The sequence below is a fragment of the Amblyraja radiata genome, chromosome 3 (genome assembly GCF_010909765.2).
Source record: "Amblyraja radiata isolate CabotCenter1 chromosome 3, sAmbRad1.1.pri, whole genome shotgun sequence".
NCBI classification, from domain to species: Eukaryota; Metazoa; Chordata; class Chondrichthyes; order Rajiformes; family Rajidae; genus Amblyraja; species Amblyraja radiata.
In genome coordinates this window covers 74607780-74630026 of record NC_045958.1, presented here as the reverse complement: position 1 = coordinate 74630026, position 22247 = coordinate 74607780, and the positions used below count along the sequence as shown (strand labels likewise).

Here is a 22247-nt window from a genome sequence, read left to right as displayed (position 1 = left end):
CATGAAGGAGAGTTACAAAGACCTCCTAGGACCTCGTGAGAATTGGCCCTTGACTTCACTCTATACAATTAACTGGTTTGACCTCAAATGATCTGAATGTGAATATTATTGGCTCATGCCTTTGCCATGTATTTGAAAAGATAAATTCTTTGGTTGTAAATCTGTTTTATTTTCTGCAGATACATCAAAGGACGTGAAGATGATAATCACACATCTCCTGGAAATGCTGGCTCACCCCAGTGTCTCAGGACATGGACGGGATCAGGCCCTCACTGTCCTGATTAGAAATGTACCTCGAAAGGACCTCGGCATTAAAGATAACACCAGAAGTTTGGACACCATTGATCTGGGTTAGTAAACACTTCATCGTATGTCTCCATAATTTGTGGAATTATATATCATGAAGTAATGTTGTCCAATGTGCAGGGAGGTAACATCTGGGCTATTGGAGCATTATTGGAGCTGCACTTTAGACATTAGAGATACATAGAAACATAGAAATTAGGTGCAGGAGTAGGCCATTCGGCCCTTCGAGCCTGCACCGCCATTCAATATGATCATGGCTGATCATCCAACTCAGTATCCCGTACCTGCCTTCTCTCCATACCCTCTGATCCCCTTAGCCACAAGGGCCACATCTAACTCCCTCTTAAATATAGCCAATGAACTGGCCTCGACTACCCTCTGTGGCAGGGAGTTCCAGAGATTCACCACTCTCTGTGTGAAAAAAGTTCTTCTCATCTCGGTTTTAAAGGATTTCCCCCTTATCCTTAAGCTGTGACCCCTTGTCCTGGACTTCCCCAACATCGGGAGCAATCTTCCTGCATCTAGCCTGTCCAACCCCTTAAGAATTTTGTAAGATACGGCGTGGAAAGATGCTGTTTGACCAATCGAGTCCGCGCTGACCAACGGTCACTCAATGCATTAGCTCTATCCTACACACAAGGGACAATCTATAATTTACAGAAGCCAATTAACCTACAAACCTGTATGTCTTCAGAATGTGGGGGGAAAGCAAGCACCCGGAGAAAGCCCACGCGGTCACAGGGAGAACGTACAAACTCCATGCAGGCAGCACCCATAGTCTCGGGCACTGAAAGGCACTCTGGCACTATCGCTGTGACACTCAGCCGCCTAATTCCTCTCCTTGTGTCAATACTGAGATTGTTATCTAAGCTCTCCAGAGGAACTGTGTCAATATGCAGTACATAAGGATAATATCTGTCCTAATGGGATATGGGTACTGCTGGTTATGCCAACACTTACTGCTCATCCTTAATTGCCCGTGAAACAAAAGACTTGTTGGGCCATTTAAGAGGAGAGCTAAACATCAACCACTTCTACAGCAATATACATTTATATAACTTCTCCAAAGAAGCAAGCAGGACAGGTTCTCAAAAAAAGTGACGTAAGCCTCTTATTAGAGTAGATGCCCAAATGATTGCTCATAAAGTCGGGTTGTAAGGAGCATTTGAATGGAGGAGAGAGATTTAGGGAGGGAATTCCAGAGTTTAGGAGTTTGACAGCTGAAGACACAGTCATCAATGGTGATGCAATGGAAATTGAGGAAACTCATGAGACTGGAAATGAAAGACCAAACATTTCTAACACATTTGAAAATACCGAAAGAAGTGCAAATTGTTGTAACTTCAGTTACCCTAGTTACATCGTTTTAGCAGTACTATCCATAAATCCCAATGCCTATCGATTTCTCTCTGTATCCAATTCAAGAAAAATATTTCACCTTCAGGTCTGAGGAAGATTTTGAAAGTGGCAGGACAATTCCCCGAACTGCAAAACTGCCTGCCCATGACTGAGAATACCTGCCTGACTGCTTCCATCTTACTCAACAAGCTTTACGATGATCTTCGAGATGATGAGGAACGAGCAAATTTCCGAAAAATCTGTGAGGTATACGTAACGTAAGTGCCGGAGGCCCAGCCGCCTGTTTTACCTGATGTTTAATTCCATTAGCAGAGGCAGAGGTGTCATCGAGTCGTACAGCACAGAAGCAGTCCATTTGACCCAACATGTCCATGCCAACCAAGATACCCCATCGAAGCTCGTCCCATTTGTCTCCATTTGGCTCATATCCCTCTAAACCTTTCCTATCTCTGCACCTCTCCAAATGTCTTTAAATGCTGTTATTGCATTTGGCCCAACTACTTCCTCTGTCAATTTGTTCCATGTTCAAACCACCCTCGATGTGAAACAGTTGCCTTTCAGATTCCTGTTAAATCTTTCCCCTCTCACTTTCAACCTAAGCCATCATGTTCTTGATTCACTTAACCTGGGAAACTGACTATGTCTTGTTACCCAATTTCTTCCCTTCATGATTTTATATGAAGACTCCATTAATCCTACCTATGCCCCTAATAATTTTATACACTTCTGTAAGATCATCCCTCAGTCTCCTGCGCTCCAAGGAATAAAGTCCTATGCTGCCCAACCTCTCCCTATAACTCAGGCCCTTGAGTCCTGGCAACATCCTAGTAAATCATCTCTGCATTCCCTACAGCTTAATGGCATCCATCCTAAGTCTAAGGGAATGTAATGAAGAATATCAAAGGGATTTCTCTGGTCTTTTGACCAATATTTATCCTTTATTGGACATCACTAAAGCAGATTCTCTGCTCATTATCACTGTTAGCATTTGTGGGGAAACTACTGCTCTCTAGTATGGTTATGTTGATTTCAAACTTTGTAACCGGAATAATTTTACTACATTCTCTTCTCTTATTTGCATTTCTGCAAGAAGGAAGTACATGCAATGGAAATATTCTTGCAAGTTAGATATTCCGCATATGAATCAATAAATAATTTCCGAGGTTATATAACGTTAATTCTCTTTAATTGCTATAGTACTATAGTAATTAAATTGCTAGTTACTATAGTAGCTACAATTTAAAGTAATATTCGCCCATATCCCTCCACAATTGCCCTTGCCCTCCCCCCCCCCCCCCTCACTCTGGTGCACAACATTTCTTTCACCATCTCCCGTCACCTCAGTCACCCCCTTCGTAAGCTCATCTCCCATTGTGGAGTCCCACATTTCCCTTTTTTCCTTCCTTCTTTCCTCTCTTCCCTGTCCCCTTCTATCCACATTCCTCCGTCCCATTTTACATTTCCCTCCTCTCCTTTCCTGATCTGACTCTTTTCATCTGTATCCTTTGTCACCTACTGCACCCATCTGCCCATTACCCCTCCTCCCCCTTGCCCACATCCACCCATCACTTTCCTGGCTTTGTCCCGCTATCCACCTTCCCTTTCCAGTTTTCTCCCCCCTATTTCTATCAGTCTGAGGAAGGATCCCAATCAGAAACCATGTCTGTCCAATTCCCTCCACAGATGCTGCCTATCCTGCTGAGTTTTTTGAGAGAGGAAACAGGTTAACTTGGAGTTGCAGAGAGGGTGGGAAAAGGATGGTTAGGACAAAATGAACATCTCTGATGGGATGAGGACAGGATTGCAGAGGGGATAAGCTGTTGATGAAGTCATCTGGTTATTAGGGAAATGAGGGCAATTAAAGAGAAATAACGTTATATAACCTCGGAAATTATTTATTGATTCATATGCGGAATATCTAACTCGCAAGAATATTTCCATTGCATGTACTTCCTTCTTGCAGAAATGCAAATAAGAGAAGAGAATATAGTAAAATGATTCCGGTTACAAAGTTTGAAATCAACATAACCATACTAGAGAGCAGTAGATTTAGAAAATTAGCCAAGGTAGAATGAAGAAGCTTGACTTTTCAAGAAGGAGATTGCCTTTTACAATCTCAGGATGTCACTTTTACCAATAAATACATTTGTCTTTGGTGAAAACCAGCACCCGCAGTTCCTTCCTATTCAATACATTTGGAAGTATGGTCACAGTTGTATGGCTGATGATTTGCCTGATTTAGATTATGAGCACGATCGTATAATATTTCTAATTTAGTAGGAATTTGACTGAGCCCTCTTTCGCCGATGGTGGGATATACCGTCATACAGGATAAAGTAATAAACTCTTCTTGCACTGATGGGAAGAGTTGAAAGTTACGAGAATACCTTATGATACAGCCAGTGATTGCAATTTACATGGTCACTAGAAAGAGTTTGCATCAGAAAAGGAGTATTATATTATTATTTTTAAATTTACAGTTGAAAAATATAGAAGTGTTGTTGCAGTAATCAGCTTATCTTGAACTCAGCAGACTATTTGTTAAAAATACCTCACTAACCAAACAAGAAGTGACCTCTTACTACAATGGAACTCAATGGACCAGCAAATATGTTTTTCCATGATGCCAGCATGAGAAAGTATAACTAGTGCTCATATTACAGCATTCTGTTTAGGGCTGGATTGATTGAATTACTAATCGCTGATGTAGGGTACTGATAAAAAATATACATGCAGTTCTAACAACATCGAAGCGCTTTGCAACCAATGAGGTACGTTTGAATTGTAGTAACACAACACTTGTAGACATCCAAGTCATCTGAGGAAGGGTCTCGACCCGAAACGCCACCCATTCATTCCCTCCTGAGATGCTGCCTGTCCCGCTGAGTTTTGTGTCTTTCTTCAGTTTAAACCAGCATCTGCAATTCCTTTCTACACAAGTCATATGAACGCAAGTTGATCATTGCCAACTTATCTAATTTTGTGTTATTCAATGAGGGACATTTAGTTTACTTTAGTTTAGAGATACTGCGTAGAAACAGGCCCTTTGTCCCACTGAGTTCTTGCCGACCAGCAAACCCCACACACTAACACCATCCTACACACACTAGGGACAATTTACAATTTTACCAAGCCAATTAACTTACAAGCTTATGTTTGGAGTGTGGGTGACAACTGGAGCACCCAGAGAAAACCCACCTGTCATGGGGAGAACGTACAAAGTCCATACAGAGAGCACCCGTATTGAACCTGGATGTCTGGTGCTGTAAAGCAGCAACTCTACCGATGATCCACCATGCCGTCCTATATAGTGTTAACTAGGATACAAGTGAGAACTTCCCTGGTTTCCTTGTGAACCGTGCCATGGGTACTCCTCGTGCCCACCTGAAAGAGCTGACAGACCTGAATTCAAAGTCTTGTACAAAAGGCAGCACCACTGACAAGTGCGACACTCTCAATGCTATGCCATCCTGGATTTTGTCATAAGGAACAAGAGTAGAATTTGGCCACTTGGTCCATCAAGTCTACTCCGCCATTCAATCATGGCTGTTCTATCTCTCCCACCTCACCGAATTCTCCTGCCTTCTCCCCATAACCTCTGACATCTGTACTAATCAAGAATCTATCTATCTCTGCCTTAATAATATCCACTGACTTGGCCTCCACATCCTTCTGTGGCAAAGAATTCCACAGATGCACCACCCTCTGACTAAAGAAATTTCTCCTCATCTCCTTCCTGAAAGAACATCCTCTCCCACTAGTGGAACCATCCTCTCCACATCTACTTTATCCAAGCCTTTCACTATTCTGTATGTTTCAATGAGTCCCCCCTCATTCTTCTAAACTTCAACGAGTACAGGCCCAGTGCTGACAAGCGCTCATCAAAGGTTAACCTACTCATCTATGGGATCATTCGTGTTCTCCTCTGGACCCCCTCCAGAACCAGCACATCCTTCCTCAGAAAAGGTGCTCAAAATTGCTCACAATAGTCTAAATGTGGCCTGACCAGCGCCTTATAGAATCTCAACATTGTATGCATGTTTTTGTATACATGCCCTCTTGAAATAAATGCTAGCATTGAGTTTGCTTTCTTGTGCTTGAGATTCCATTGTGGTTGGTGGATGTGAGCCCACAAATCTGTAACGCGGATGCAGGTTTGCAATCCACTGAACCACAGTTGTAACTCTTGTCTGAACTTCAATTATCAATGTCAAAGTTACATTTTAACCTGCATTTCCAATGATTTTATAACATTGGGCCACAAAATGTATAAAACAAGATGAGACTTACTAAGATGAAGTTCGGGATTGATGTTGTTCAGATTGATATGATTTGTGAAATAGGAGTGGAGCTGATCAATTTGGATATGACCTGGACTGGTGAAACATTTAAAGGAAAGGAAAGCGTGTTTGCCTGAAATCTGAATTTGAATTGCGGCTGCTCCTCATTCATTTGGATAGCGAGACCCATGAAAAAAACGCATTAAACTTGACGGAAAACAATAATGCACATTAAAACTATTTTGATATTTTAAATCTATCACAGAGGTGGTGATCAAGGGGCAATTGGCACTGAGCCAACCATGAAGCGATTCTTAGAGAATACCAAAGAGAGAAATATAAAGGTGTTTTGTAATGGAGGAAGGAGATGCTTTGAGAGAGAATTATAGAGCTCATCAAAAGCAGACTAACTTCAAGAGAGAGTTAGATTTAGCTCTTGGGGCTAAAGGAATCAAGGGATATGGAGAAAAAGCAGGAACATTGTACTGATTTTAGATGATCAACCATGATCATATTGAATGGCGGTGCTGGGTCGAAGGGCCGAATGGCCTACTCCTGCACCTATTTTTCTATGTTTCTCTGTTACTAAATGGAATTGGGGATGGGTGTGAGATTGTAGTTGACAGACAGAATGTAAAGTTTTTTGGAAGGAGAGAGCCATCAAACTGTGGGGCTTCTTCTGGTGTTGCACAATCCTTTCACATCCTGAAGACATGTGGGCGGCACAGTGGCGCAGCGGTAGAGTTGCTGCCCTAAGCGCCAGAGACCCGGGTTCGATCCCGACTACCTGTGCTGCACGTACGGGGTTTGTAGGTTCTCCCTGTGACTGCATGGGTTTTCTACGGTTTTCTTCCACATTCCAGATGTACAGGTTTGTAGATTAATTGGCATTGGTAAGTTGTAAAATTGTCCCTAGTGTGTGTAGGTTAGTGTACGGGGTGATCACTGGTCGGTGTGGATTTGGTGGGCTGTCCTGTATCTCTAAAGTCTAAAGACTGAAGGGTAAGTAGATGAACTGGACACTGTTAGGTGCTGCTAGTGTGTAGATTAATGTTAGAATCCCAGGAGGACTTGATGAGAAGGTGGGAGAGATTTAAATGGGATTTATTTAGAATTTGTGTCAATAGACGTTTGATGGTCAGTGAGGACCTTGTGGGCTGAAGGGCCTGTTTCCATGCTGTCTCTATGACTTTGAAAGTCTTATTGTGCTGGACTAATGGATTATAGATGATTGGTGGGGATTCAAAACTGAGCATCAGTATTTTGGCTGAGCCTGAGTTTTAGGAGGAAAAGAACGCTAATGCTATTATTTATCTTCATCATGATGCTGCAGGAGCAAGTTTGATCCTAAGAACATGGAGAAAAACCTGCACGCAATCCAGTGTGTGTCCGCACTCCTTCAGGGACCTTATGATGTTGGTAACAGCATTCTGGCTTTGCAAGGGGTGATGGAGATGATGGTTGCATTGTGTGGTTCGGAGAGAGAGATTGACCAAATGGTGGCATTGGAGGCCATCATCCATGCTGCTAGTAAAGCCAGCAGGGCAGGTTTCATCATCAGTAATGGAATCAGCTTAATGAAGGACATGTATAAGAAGTCAACCAATGAGAAGATCAAAATCAGAGCCTTGGTGGTAAGTTGTATTCAAATGTTTTTACTAACTCTATAGGCAGTGGGTTAGAGTTTCCACTTAGCCTTCCATACAGTGTGGCTTTCCTCCATTTTCCTCCCACATTCCAAATATTTGCAGGTTTGTAGGTTAATTGGCCCACTGTAAATTGCCCCTAGCATTTCGGACTAGTGCACAGGTGATGGGTGGTCAACGTGAACTCAGTGGGCCGAAGGGCCTGTTTCCATCCTAAACTAAAACTAAACTCACTTTATCCTACTGCCCTTAATGTTCTTTCCCCACTGTAATGGGTCTCAACAATAACAGGAATGATAGCATTATAACTGTAGATTACATCTAGTGTAAGTGAAGGTCATGCAGTCCTGTGTATTGACTTGAAGATCATGCTAAAACACAGCCCAACCCACTCAGCCACTAATGGCACCCAATTGAATTAACCAGAGCCAAGTGCTAATTAACACGTCCTAAATACACATGACTTCAAGACTCCGAGGAAATTAAAAGAATTGTTGGTATGTTCAAGTGCAAGGGTATTAATAGTTATGTTTTGAAAGCTGTTGATTATAATTATATTTGGAGTTACTGAGATATGATTTTCTCAGCAGGTAGTTCAATATGTTTTCAGCAATTTAAATTTGGGCTATTCGCAGAGTGCGTCATTATTAAAAATTATAATTTTCTTGTGGCAACCTAATTTTCAGGTGCCCCCCATCAAGTTGCACCGATTCCCTTCTTAAGGATATGAAAGAATATTATCTAATTGAATTTCCTTTTTTAAACTGCGCCATTCCCAACATAATTACAGAATGGGCAAAAGTGCTGCTCCAGTTTTGCCTCTTGTGGAAGAATAATTTCATGTTCAATTTATTTGGGGCTGTGTTAGTCAAACTTCATTATAACATCACCACAAAAAAAATTGCAGAGGCTTAAATATAACAAAATGTCCCAATGTCTTTCAGTGACATTACCAGTCAAAATTTGACATCAAGTCAAATGAATAGATATTGGAACAGTTAATTAAAATCTTTCCAAAGGGACGGTTTATAAATTTGTTTTGAAGTAGTGATGTATAAGGAGGAAATTCCAGAATTTAGTCATGGTTCCCAATTGTGGAGGGATTTTGAAGATTGATGCCAAAATATTCTCTACATTGCCCTGGGATTAAATAGAATGACATTCATCTGAAACACCAGCTCTTGAAGTGACAAATGTGGCGGTTATGTTTTTCCTTGTTGAACCCTTAAGGGACAGGCTGAACTAATGTTCCTTCACAATGTCATCAACCCAGATATTGCAAAAGATGTGCTCTGCAAATTAACCATGACATTTATGTCCTCTTCAGCTATTCTAGTGTTACCATGCAAAATCATAGAAAAATTACTGAAGAAGGCACAGAACTGCAATTCTAATGGCAGAACTGCCGTGAATGACCTTTGAGGTTCAACCTAATAAATTCTGACAATCTCATCATTACTTCAGAATAATTTTTTGGTTCTCTGCATTACACGCTTCTTTCTAAACCATTTAAAGCACTCCTGTATTACACAAATCTTATTTTATAATTAAGTAGAGCTGAGGGATGAGAAATGATATTCCATCATCAGACACATTTTCCCCTTCCCTCTCATTTAATGATTCAAAGGATCCATTCCTATTGTGACATCCTGCTCCGCTTTTACATCCTGACTATCCATCAACCTTCCCATGACTCTCCCCTATGTAATTGCTGGTGATACAACACTTGTCCTCTCACCTTCTGCCTTCCAATTATCCAGTGACTCAAAAGGCAAACACTCTTTCCAGGCAAAGCAGTAATTGACTTGCACTTCTTTCAATGTCGTTTATTACATTCAATGCTTACAATGCTATCTCCTCCACATTGAATTGATCAGATGCAGATGGTATAACCATATAACCATATAACAATTACAGCACGGAAACAGGCCATCTCAACCCTTCTAGTCCGTGCCGAACACGTATTCTCCCCTAGTCCCATATACCTGCGCTCAGACCATAACCCTCCATTCCTTTCCCGTCCATATAACTATCCAATTTATTTTTAAATGTTAAAAACGAACCTGCCTCCACCACCTTCACTGGAAGCTCATTCCACACAGCCACCACTCTCTGAGTAAAGAAGTTCCCCCTCATGTTATCCCTAAACTTCTGTCCCTTTATTCTCAAGTCATGTCCCCTTGTTTGAATTTTCCCTACTCTCAGTGGGAAAAGCTTATCCACGTCAACTCTGTCTATCCCTCTCATCATTGTAAAGACCTCTATCAAGTCCCCCCTTAACCTTCTGCGCTCCAAAGAATAAAGCCCTAACTTGTTCAACCTTTCTCTGTAACTTAGTTGCTGAAACCCAGGCAACATTTTAGTAAATCTCCTCTGTACTCTCTCTATTTTGTTGACATCCTTCCTATAATTAGGCGACCAAAGTTGTACACCATACTCCAGAATTGGCCTCACCAATGCCTTGTACAATTTTAACATTACATCCCAACTTCTATACTCAATGCTCTGATTTATAAAGGCCAGCACACCAAAAGCTTTCTTTACCACCCTATCTACATGAGATTCCACTTTAAGGGAACTGTGCACAGTTATTCCCAGATCCCTCTGTTCACCTGCATTCTTCAATTCCCTACCATTTATCATGTACGTCCTATTTTGATATGTCCTGCCAAGATGTAGCACCTCACACTTATCAGCATTAAACTCCATCTACCATCTTTCAGCCCACTCTTCCAACTGGCATAAATCTCTCTGTAGACTTTGAAAATCTATTTCATTATCCACAACCCCACCTATTTTAGTATCATCTGCATACTTACTAATCCAATTTACCACACCATCATCCAGATCATTGATGTACATGACAAACAACAATGGACCCAATGGACCCTGTGGCACCCCACTAGTCACTGGCCTCCAACCTGACAAAAAACCATCCACCATTACTCTCTGGCATCTCCCATTCAGCCACTGTTGAATCCATCTTGCTACTCCACCATTAATACCCAACAATTGAACCTTCTTAACCAACCTTCCGTGAGGAACCTTGTCAAAGGCCTTACTGAAGTCCATATATACAACATCCACTGCTTTACCCTCATCAATTTCCCGAGTAACCTCTTCAAAAAATTCAAGAAGATTAGTCAAACATGACCTTCCAGGCACAAATCCATGTTGACTGTTCCTAATCAGACCCTGTTTATCCAGATGCTTATATATATTATCTCTAAGTATCCTTTCCATTAATTTGCCCACCACTGACGTCAAACTAACAGGTCTATAATTGCTAGGTTTACTCTTAGACCCCTTTTTAAACAATGGAACAACATGCGCAGTACGCCAATCCTCCGGCACTATTCCCGTTTCTAATGTCATTTGAAATATTTCTGTCATAGCCCCTGCTATTTCTACACTAACTTCCCTCAATGTCCTAGGGAATATCCTGTCCGGACCTGGAGACTTATCCACTTTTATATTTCTCAAAAGTGTCAGTACTTCCTCTTCTTTGAATCTCATAGTTTCCATAGCTACTCTACTTGTTTCCCTTACCTCACATAATTCAATATCCTTCTCCTTGGTGAATACCGAAGAAAAGAAATTGTTCAATATCTCCCCCATCTCTTTTGGCTCTGCAGATAGCTGTCCACTCTGACTCTCTAATGGACCAATTTTATCCCTCGTTATCCTTTTGCTATTAATATAGCTGTAGAAACCCTTTGGGTTTACTTTCACCTTACTTGCCAAAGCAACCTCATATCTTTTAGCTTTTCTAATTTCTTTCTTAAGACTCTTTTTACATTCTTTATACTCCTCAAGCACCTCATTCACTCCATGCTGCCTATAATTATTGTAGATCTCTCTCTTTTTCCGAACCAAGTGTCCAATTTCCCTTGAAAACGATGGCTCTTTCCAATTTGTACTATTTCCTTTCAACCGAACAGGGACATAAAGATTCTGTACTCTTAAAATTTCACCTTTAAATGTCTTCCATTTCTCTTCCACATCTTTCCCATAAAACAAACTGTCCCAATTTACTTCTTTTAAATCCTTTTGCATCTCATCAAAGTTAGCCTTTCCCCAATCAAAAATCTCAACCCTAGGTCCAGTTCTGACCCTCTCCATAATTATATTGAAACTAATGGTATTGTGATCACTGGTCCCGAACTGTTCCCCAACGCATACCTCTGCCACCTGACCCGTCTCATTTCCTAACAGGAGGTCCAGCACCGCCTCTTCTCTAGTAGGTACTTCTATGTATTGCTGCAAAAAACTATCCTGCACACATTTTACAAACTCCAACCCATCCAGCCCATTTACAGAATGTGTTTCCCAGTCGATGTGTGGAAAATTGAAATCTCCCACAATCACTACCTTGTGCTTACTACTAATATCTGCAATCTCCTTACATATTTGCTCTTCCAATTCTCGCTCCCCATTTGGTGGTCTATAATACACCCCTATAAGTGTTGCTACCCCTTTCCCATTTCTCAGTTCCACCCAAATAGCCTCCCTAGACGAGCCCTCTAATCTATCCTGCCAAAGCACTGCTGTAATATCTTCCCTGATAAGCAATGCAACACCTCCACCTCTTGCCCCTCCAATTCTATCACACCTGAAGCAACGAAATCCTGGAATATTTAGTTTCCAATCACAGCCCTCCTGCAACCATGTTTCACTGATCGCCACAACAACATACTTCCAGGTGTCAATCCAGGCTCTAAGTTCATCCACCTTTCTTACAATGCTCCTAGCATTAAAATATACACATTTAAGAAACCCACCCTCTCTTATTCTCTGTTTATTGTCTTTTTCTTCTCTCTCCCCTACATTTTGGGTCAGAGTGCTACCATTCTCTGCCTCCTGCCTCACACACTGACTGCTAGCTTTCCCAATTTGAGTCCCTCCCCCCAACCATACTAGTTTAAAGTCTCCCCAGTAGCCTTTGCAAATCTCCCCGCCAGGATATTGGTCCCCCTCGAGTTCAAGTGCAACCCGTCCTTTCTGTACAGGTCGCACCTTCCCCAAAAGAGGTCCCAATGATCCAGAAACTTGAATCCATACCCACTGCACCAGTCCCTCATCCACTCATTTATCCTCCACCTCGCACCATTCCTACTCTCACTGTCGCGTGGCACAGGCAGTAATCCTGAGATTGTTACCTTTGCAGTCCTTCTCCTTAACTCTCTACCTAACTCCCTAAATTCTTCTTTCAGGACCGCTTCTCTTTTTTTACCTATGTCGTTGGTACCTATATGTACCACAACCTCAGGCTCCTCTCCCTCCCATTTCAGGATTTCTTGGACACGTATGACGGCTGTGTTCATTCCACAGGGGTGTCCCTAAGCTACTTTAACTCTCCATCTCACTGCTGCATCGGATCTGCACTCGGTGGCCTCCTGCACTGTTATAACAAGGCCCAGTGTAAGCTTAAGGAGCAACAACTTATCTTCAGTTTAGACTTCATGTTGTAGCTTTCTTGAGTCAATATTGATTTCAACTTATGGTAACTCACTTTCTCTGTATGTAACAGAACTGACTATTTGTGCTGTACCTCAGTTATTTGTGAAATCGATTCACTTTCTCTCTCTCCATTATCACAGCCAAACATGTGGGGCATGATCCACAACCTTGCATTTTTATTATCCTCTTGTTAAGTCAAGTTGAATTTATTGTCCTGCGTATAATTACAGGAAAATACAGTTATGATGAAAACCTTGCTTGCGGCAGCGTACAGACACAAAAACATTGCACAGAATCATAAATTATACGTACATTTTACAGAAACTCCACAGGACAGTAAAAAGAAAAAGTACATAAAAACAAGATGTTAGTGCAAAATACAATTGGAAAACAGGTCCATGGTAGTGCAAGAGGTGGCCATTGTATTCCATTGCCAAAGAACAGGCCCTTTGGCCCATCGAGTCCTTGCCGACCATGATCAACCATACAATAGTTCTATCCTAGACACGGGGGACAACTTACAGAAGCGAATTAACTTAGAGACCGGCACCTCTTTGCCTACTGCTTCTATCATGGTGTAGTCGGATCCATTAAAAAAAAAAAGTGGCCACTTCGTTGTAAAGCATATTATAGTAAATAAAATGCAGAAAATGTTGAAGGCTTGGGTCAGTCTGACTCTGTGGAGAGAGAAATTGAGTTAATGGTTCAGATCTGCGACCTAATTAATTGTGTTCTATCTCCTTGTGTTGCTTCAACAATGGATGGTAAATTGTAGATGTCACTCTGAAGAAATACTGTTAAAATAAAGTTCTGTCTGTACTCTCCAAGGGCCTATGCAAGCTTGGATCAGCTGGGGGTACAGATTACGCTCTGAAGCAGTTCTCTGAAGGGTCCACTGAGAAGCTGGCAAAACAATGTAGAAAGTAAGTATGAAGACGCGAGGAACTACAGATGCTGGAATCTGGAGTACAATACAGAGTATTGGAATAACTCAATGGGTCAGGCAGCATCTCTGGAGGACATGGACAAGCAACATTTCAGGTCGAGACCCTTCTTCAGACTGATTGCATGTCTTCCAGCGATGCTGCTTGACCTGCTGAATTATTCCAGTACTTTGTCTTCTCAGAAAGTAAGTTGAGCAAGAACAATTCACAGACATAGAGCAAACAGGTGTGAATAAGAGACAAAAGCTGAAGCCAAGCGACTGATGATGGCAGATAAATCATAGCTTAGTCCAGGCGATTGTTTTTTTTCAGGAACCACTTCAAAGAGGAGAAAGAAGCACAAGTGTTTAGAAAGGGCCTTAGAAGCTGAAGCCACGTCTGCCAAACGGGGAGGGTTGAAATTTAGGAATGATTTAAAGGTTTCAAAGGTGTCAAAGGTCTTTTATTGTCACGTGTACCAATTAAGGTACAGTGATATTCTAATTATCTTTTAGAGAGCAGGATCAGGGGCTTGCTGGGAATTTGGAGGGTGGTAGGGCTGGAAATAACTGAAGAGACAGAGACGGGGCCATCAACATACTTGAAAAGAAGGAAGCGAGATTTGAAGACTCGTCCAAACCTGGAACCACTATAGATAAGGAAATACTTTCCATAGTTTATCATCCCATCACATGGTTGTTATTATTAACTCCACATTTAATTATATATTGTCTACCTAACTATCAATTTACTGATGAACAGCAAGGCTTGCAAAGAAAGATTTGTTAAAAATAGTCTGGGATTCTTTTTGAAGAATCAGTTTTTTAATATATTACATTTCTTGATAAATAAAATTGTCTAAATATTTCAAAAGGAAAAGAAAACCTACTTAGTGAATAAAACATTGAAAATTAGTTGATGAGGTAATATAGATATTCATGAATAACAATAGATCTTAATTATTTTCAGTTTAACTATCTATATCCTAACATGATCATGATAAGGTGTAGAATGAAGACAGATAGATATTAGTTCTCCAGAAAAGATTAATGGGCGGGGAACACCTCGTCCATGACTCCCAAAATTGGAGAAGGGGGTAAAGACGGGAAGTTCAAGCTCCTATCTAGAGATTTAAACACTTTATCTAAGTTGATATTTGTGTGAAAAACAAAAGAGTTGGAAGTGCTGACCTTCAGATGAAACTTTATACTGAGACTCTATTGGGTGCATGTAAAAGATCCTTGCGTTTGACCTTGAAATTAATCTGAAATAATTATTCACTCAAAAATGATCTGGCAATTATATCATTGAGGTTATGAGATCTTGTATGTTTCCTTTATTACAGCAGTGAATGGCATGTAACCAATTGTTTGAAAAGTGTTTTGGAATGTCCTGGAAAAGGCAACGTGAATAATTCTGATATCCATCACACATCTGTAAACTTGATATCTACAACAGTAACTCCCTTCACCAAGTGGAGTGCTTGGACTTTCAATGACTGTCATATCATGGAAACAGGCCCTTTGGGTCAACCCTGACCATCAAGCTCCCATTTTTACACTAACTCTACCCTAACCGATTTTATTCTCCCCACACTTCACTCCCCTCCCCCTATCACCCATGCGGACACTAGGGGCAATTTACAGTGACGATTATCATACCAACCTACCTATTTTTTCTGAGGAAATAAGTGTGAGGAAACTGGTGCACCCGCGGGGAATTCCCCCATGTGGTCACAGGGAGAATGTGCAAACTCCATACAGCCAACATTACAGATAGGAATAGAAACCGGATCTGGCATTGTAGCTGGCAGTTCTACAAGCTACGTTGCTATGCTACCCTGATTGTGTTTGATATCTGTCACCAAACCAAGCTAAATGAAAGTGGAATGATGTGAATGGAATGCAATGTTGTGTCAAGTAAACACATTGATTGTTTTTTTATTAGGTGGCTATGCAACCAAAACATTGACTCCCGCACAAGAAAGTGGGCAATTGAGGGCATGGCATACCTGACTCTGGATGCTGATGTGAAAGACGACTTTGTTCAGGATGAGCCAGCAATGCAGGCAATGTTTGACTTATCACAGGTACATAATCTTAATGGGCTCAAGTTCCATCTACCATAGAGAGCTAAACCCCTTCCACGTGACAGAAACATATATTCTTCAATAAGTGGGAAATAACATAGAAATTGCTGGAATTCTCAGCATTATAGGGAGCATCCATGGAAAGAGAAAAAAGGGTTAGTGTTTCAGGGCAATCTACTTCGATCTGCAATTTCTTCCCATTCTCATAAAAGGTAAAAAACTTGAAATATTGACTCTGTTTATACCCTCTCCACTAACACAATCCATTGCTTTCATCGAAATGTTTTTGGTTCCAAGCATAGGACAAGAATAAATAATAGCTGTATAATGGCTATAATGCAGCAAATGTCAACTTTTCAGCTATGTCAATGTTATATCAGTTGATCTAGCTGAATAAACCTTAATTTATATGCATAAAATCATTTGTTGTGGACCAGTGGTTGCTGAGGTAAGCACGTCAATACCAACTCACTTAAACCTCATAGAGCAGAATATTTTGAGTTTATTTTACTATGAGACAATTTATAACTTGCTTAAATGCCATGTTGGATTGATTTTCTCTTGATTGTATGGGAGAAGCCTTCATAGCAGTAGAGATAAAGGAAAAGGGTAGAATTGCTGATAAGAACTTCAGGATCTATGACCTCAGTTATTCATTTGTCAAAACCTGAATTCACTTTCGATTTCATAGAGTGGTGATGGTGAACACTAAATGTTTCATGGTTGTGAAGTCAAGCCAAAGGTTTATTCAGCCGGTTGAACTGCTGTAATAGTTTTGTCTGTGATACGTGACATTATCTTGCATGTTGATAAAATGGCATGGTGGAACATACAGTAGAAACTGCATTACTACTTGTTCACTTGTATGCACACAGGCCGCTTGGTTAAGTGAGAAATCATGGAAAAATTTCATCAACAATGTTGTGGTCATCAGACCAATGCCTGAATGCACCTTTAGAACTAATAACTATCAAATTCAACGTTCATTGTTGAAAGTTGTTAAAAAAGAGTTAAAAACTCTTAATTTATTCTATACTTAATTTTTTCCATACTTCTTCATTTAGTTTCTCCCCAGCTGTTATCATGCAACTGAATCATCCTACCACAACCAGAGAGCAGTGCTGAACTGCTATCTATCTCTCTAATGACCCTCGGACTATCCTTGATTGGACTTTGCTGGCTTTACCTTGCACTAAACGTTATTCCCTTATGTATCTGCACACCATAAATGGATCGATTGTAACCATGTATTGTCTTTCTGCTGACGAGTTAGCACGCAACAAAAGCGTGACAATAAACTAAACTAAACTAAACTAGTGAAGCAATCTCTTCCTATTCTTAAATCCATTGCATTATTTTTTTTGTTCTTCCTCATATGGAATAAAGCGGAATTGATATAGGATTGCTATTAATAGAGCATTGTCCTAATATCAGTTCTTTCTCTCTTTTAGTCAGCTGACAAGACAATCCTTTATGCTGTGGCATCAGTCCTGGTGAACTGCACAAACAGTTATGATGTAAAAGAAAGGATACCAGAGCTAGTTGAATTGGCAAAGTTGTCAAAGCAACATGTCCCTGAAGATCATCCAAAGGTAAAAAAAATGGTTTTGCATTCCAAAAGTAGTTGTCACAATCTGAAGATGGACCAAAATGCTTTAAAACAGAACTTCATGAAAGGCATTTACAAAAGTAAAATATCACAAAATGTTTTGTGGGAGTGTTATCAAAGAAAATATAAGATAGACCACAAAAACAGATATTAAAGCAGATAATCAAAAGCTTTTAAGAAGGAACTGCAGATGCTGGAAAATTGAAGGTACACAAAAATGCTGAAGAAACTCAGCGGATGCAGCAGCATCTATGGAGCGAAGGAAATAGGCAACGTTTCGGGCCGAAACCCTTCTTCAGACCAAAAGCTTTGACCAAATCAAAAGCTTGGCCTGAGGGGGCTCGGGTGGTGGGGGGTGAACTTGAGGCTTGGGTTAGACAAGCAGCATGCAGCCTTGGGTGTTGCAGGAAGCAAGTAAGATAATTTTAGATTATTTTAGCTGCTGTATTAGGAAGGTTTAGAGGGATATGGGTCAAACGCGGGCAAATGGGATGAACGTAGATATGCATCTTGATTGGCATGAACGAGTTGGGCCGAAGGGTCAGTTTCCTTGTTGTATAACAATACGATTCTTGCTCTCGCAGGATAAAAAAGACTTTGTGATGCAGCGGGTGAAGCGTTTAATCAAGGCTGGCGTTGTCTCGGCTCTTGCTGTCATGTTGAAGGCAGACAGTGCAATCTTGACAGACCAGACCAAGGAGCTTATGGCACGGTGAGATATTATCTCCATTGAGCTTAAGGAGACTCTCATGCAAAATGACTCCTGAAGCGGCAAAACGGGCTTCAATGTCACCTCCCAGGGGACACACTGTACCTCTGACCATGCAGCACACTCTAAAGTGGCAGGCTAATTTATGCACACTGGAACTGCAGTGATATACAACATTCTGACAGGTCACTAACATTGAAGCAGGCCACGACACAAATGCTATAAAGAAACGGTTCCTGTGCCCGTCCCGATCAGCAGCCTGCTGGCATCTACGTTTATTTAATCGACAGGAAGTGGATTGGTTGTCATGGACAAGTGGAGCTGAAGGATTTGTGATGTGTGAGTGTTGTGTGTGAGTGTGATGCATGAGTGTTGTGTGTGAGTGTGAGATGTGCCAGACTGGGATATATGCACATGGTCCACAGTGGGATATAGGTTGAGAAGAACTTTCAATACAACACCACACCAAAGTGCAAGTAGCATTCCCAAAGCTTCCATAGCTAAAATATTCTGTTATCCAAGACTTGTAATTTTAAAATTCCTTTTGCAGCATTTGAGCACACTGAAATATTGGCGAGGAGATAAATATTTACCGGGACAATGTGGGGTTAATAATTCCCCTGCCTGTCTGAGACGGGTTTTATGATGGTGCAGTGGTGAGTTACTGGCCAGTAACCCAGATGCCTGGGCTAATAATCTCACTCTGTCAGCTGTGCAAACTAAATTCACTTGAATCAATTGAAATTAAATTAAAAATATATTAGTCCTTCATAATTAAGATCACAACATTTCTGAATTACCGATATGAATCATGCATATCCTTCAAAGAGAGGGAATTTGCCATTTTTAGCCAGACTGACCAACATACATGACATTAGATCAAGCCCAATTATGGAGAGGCGATAATGCACCTTTAGGGATGGCCAGATCCCACCACATTAATCCATTTAACAATAAGTCTCTTCCATTAGTTGGCACCTACAACTATACGTCATTGGGATGCCCACCTGGATTCTGTGGTCTATGCAGAACTATTGCCATTATTACATTATTACACGATTTCTGCAAAGTGGACATGATCAAAGCATGATGTTATTATAGTCATAGAGTCCTAGAGATAATGGCCCTGTGACCCATTGATTTCACACCGACCATCAACCACCCACTTACACTAATCAACATTAACATTAACCCCAATTATAGACACAAAATGCTGGAGTATCTCAGACAGCATCTCTGAGGAAAAACCCATAGTTACTCCAGCCTTTTGTGTCTATCTTCAGTGTAAACCAGCTGTTCCTTTCTTTAACCCCGATTTTCCCACATTCTCATTAAACTACTCGAAGGCAATTTTCAGTGGCCCATTAACCTACCAACCTACACATCTTTGAGATACAGGAGCAAACCACAGTACCCAGAAGTAACTCATGTGGTCATCACCACACGGACAGCATCAGGGGTCAGGATTGAACCTGAGTCGCTGCCTCTGTGGGACAATGGGTTAATTAGCTCTGCTGTGCAAATACTATTTTCAGTTCTTAGAAACCAAGTGTCGTGTATTGTTCATATGCAACTAAATCTCCTTTTCCTCTTGGCCTTTAGAGTGTTCCTTGCTTTGGTCGAGGATGCCAGAGATCGGGGCAAAATTGTGGCACAAGGTGGTGGAAAGGTATTTATATAGACTCGCACTGAGCATGCTGCACAGGCTAGAGACATCTGGATTCATCTGCCTGGTGAATAGCCTCCTCCCACCCCTATTCATCCCTCCCTATCACCATATCTGTCCCCTTGCTGTTGAACCAGGTGTCCTTCAATGCATCTCTTCTATTTATTTCGGCCACTCCCTGTGGGAGTAATTTCCACACTGCTGCTGCTCTTTGGGTAAAGTTATTTTCTCCTGATTTCGCTATTGAATTTATTAGTGGTTGTTTTATTTTTAAGTGATATAGGCCCCGGAATTGCATCCTCCTCAAGTAGAAACAGCTACTCTGCATCTCCCCTATCGCAATCTTTCCAATCTTTCAAAGGTCAACCCTCAGGGCATTGTGTTGAAGATGTTCCAGTCGGCCTAACCACTCCTGCTAATAATAATATCCGTTACATTCCGGTCTAACTCAGGGGTTAATGTGACTTCAGAAATGACTTTAGAGATACAGTGTGGAAACAAGCTCTTCGGCCTACCGAGACTGTGCTGACCGACGATCACCCCGTACACTAATCTATACAAACTAAGGATAATTTTACAACTTACCAAAGCCAATTAAGCTACAACCCTGTATATCTTTGGAATGTGGGTGGGAGGAAACCAGAGCACCCAGAGAAAACCCATGCGGTCACAGGGAGAACGTACAAACTCTGTACAGACAGCACCCAGAGTCAGGATCGAAACGGGGTCTCTGACGCTACAAGGAAGCAACTCTACCACTGTGCCGCTCTTATGGCAATGTGGCACTTATCAATGTGACTTTGTGACATTGCAGAGTTGTGGTGGTTCAATTCAGTGGATTTATGAAGAATGGTTATTGACAATAGTGAACTCATGAGAGCGTGATGTTTTTGTAGCAGTGTTCCAAACCATGGCATCGCAGATGTCCTCATTCTTTAGGGAACGGGGGTTCCCCTCTTCAACTATAAATGAGGCTCTCACCAGGGTCTCTTCTATACCTCGTAACTCTGCTCTCACTCCCCATCCCCCCACTCATAACAAGGGCAGAGTCCCCCTTGTCCTCACCGTACACCCTACCAGCCATCACATACAACAGATAATCCTCTGCCATTTTCGCCACCTCCAACAGGATCCCACCACTGGCCACATCTTCCCATCTCCTCCCCTTTCGGCTTTCCGCAGAGACCACTCCCTTCATAACTCCCTGGTCAATTCGTCCCTTCCCATCAAAACCACCCCCTCCCCTGGTACTTTCCCTTGCAACTGCAGGTAATGCTACATTTGTCACTTTACCTCCCCCCTTGACTCCATCCAAGGACCTAAACAGTCTTTCCAGGTGCGGCAGAGGTTCACCTGCACCTCCTCCAACCTCATCTATTGCATCCGCTGCTCTAGTTGTCAGCTACTCTACATCAGTGAGACCAAGCGTAGGCTTGACGATCGCTTCGCCCAACACCTCCGCTCAGTTCTTTTTTTTAAAAATTTCAAAATAGACTTTATTTGAGAAATAAATATATACAATACATGATACTTACAAAACTTCATCCGACATTCTCGGAGGCTATACATACATACAATACAGTTTCCCCAAATCACAATTTTACCCCACACCCTTGCCACTTACGTGGCCCACTGGCGTGGAATCCCTTCCCTTATTTTGAGGGGTGTCTCCACCACACCATGCCCCCTATGTCCAGCAGCGGAAGGAACCTAGACTGTGAACCCCCCCCCCCCACATCAGTCTGAAGAAGGTCTCGACCCAAAACGTCACCTATTCCTTCGCTCCATAGATGCTGCCTGACCCGCTGAGTTTCTGCAGCATTTTTGTCTACCTTATGTTTTTGTAGCAATCATATTGAGGGAAGAAACAGATTTGAATGTAGGTGTATCTCTAGCGCTGAATAAATAACCTTTAGAAATTAATTCAATGGTAACTAGAATATATGCAGATACATTTTACATGAATTTACATTAATATACATTAAGTTCGCACATCAGTAGAAGTCATGTATATTTTTACATCCAGGGAGCTTTAATAAGTAATGAACAAAGTTTCCGAAATTTCAATTTGCATACAAGTAAAGCTATCTATGGCACAGGAGCAGATGATTCAGCCTATCCTGGTCACATTGGTCTATGCTGGCCACAGCTACCCTATCTGACCTAATGCCCTTTCTCAACCTCTGGGTTACAGCACACC

The 22247-nt window shown here is 41.5% G+C and overlaps 1 protein-coding gene across 1 annotated transcript in view; it reads left to right on the top strand.

The window, feature by feature from the left end:
- unc45b (unc-45 myosin chaperone B) overlaps positions 1 to 22247 on the top strand; it is a 56335-nt gene that overhangs the window by 21089 nt on the left and 12999 nt on the right. Inside the window, exons 8-15 of the mRNA XM_033018086.1 lie at positions 180 to 350; positions 1751 to 1922; positions 7279 to 7579; positions 13880 to 13974; positions 15922 to 16063; positions 17515 to 17655; positions 18257 to 18384; positions 19984 to 20050. Of these exons, the coding sequence (XP_032873977.1) occupies positions 180 to 350; positions 1751 to 1922; positions 7279 to 7579; positions 13880 to 13974; positions 15922 to 16063; positions 17515 to 17655; positions 18257 to 18384; positions 19984 to 20050 (1217 nt within the window). The remainder of the gene's footprint in view (positions 1 to 179; positions 351 to 1750; positions 1923 to 7278; positions 7580 to 13879; positions 13975 to 15921; positions 16064 to 17514; positions 17656 to 18256; positions 18385 to 19983; positions 20051 to 22247) is intronic.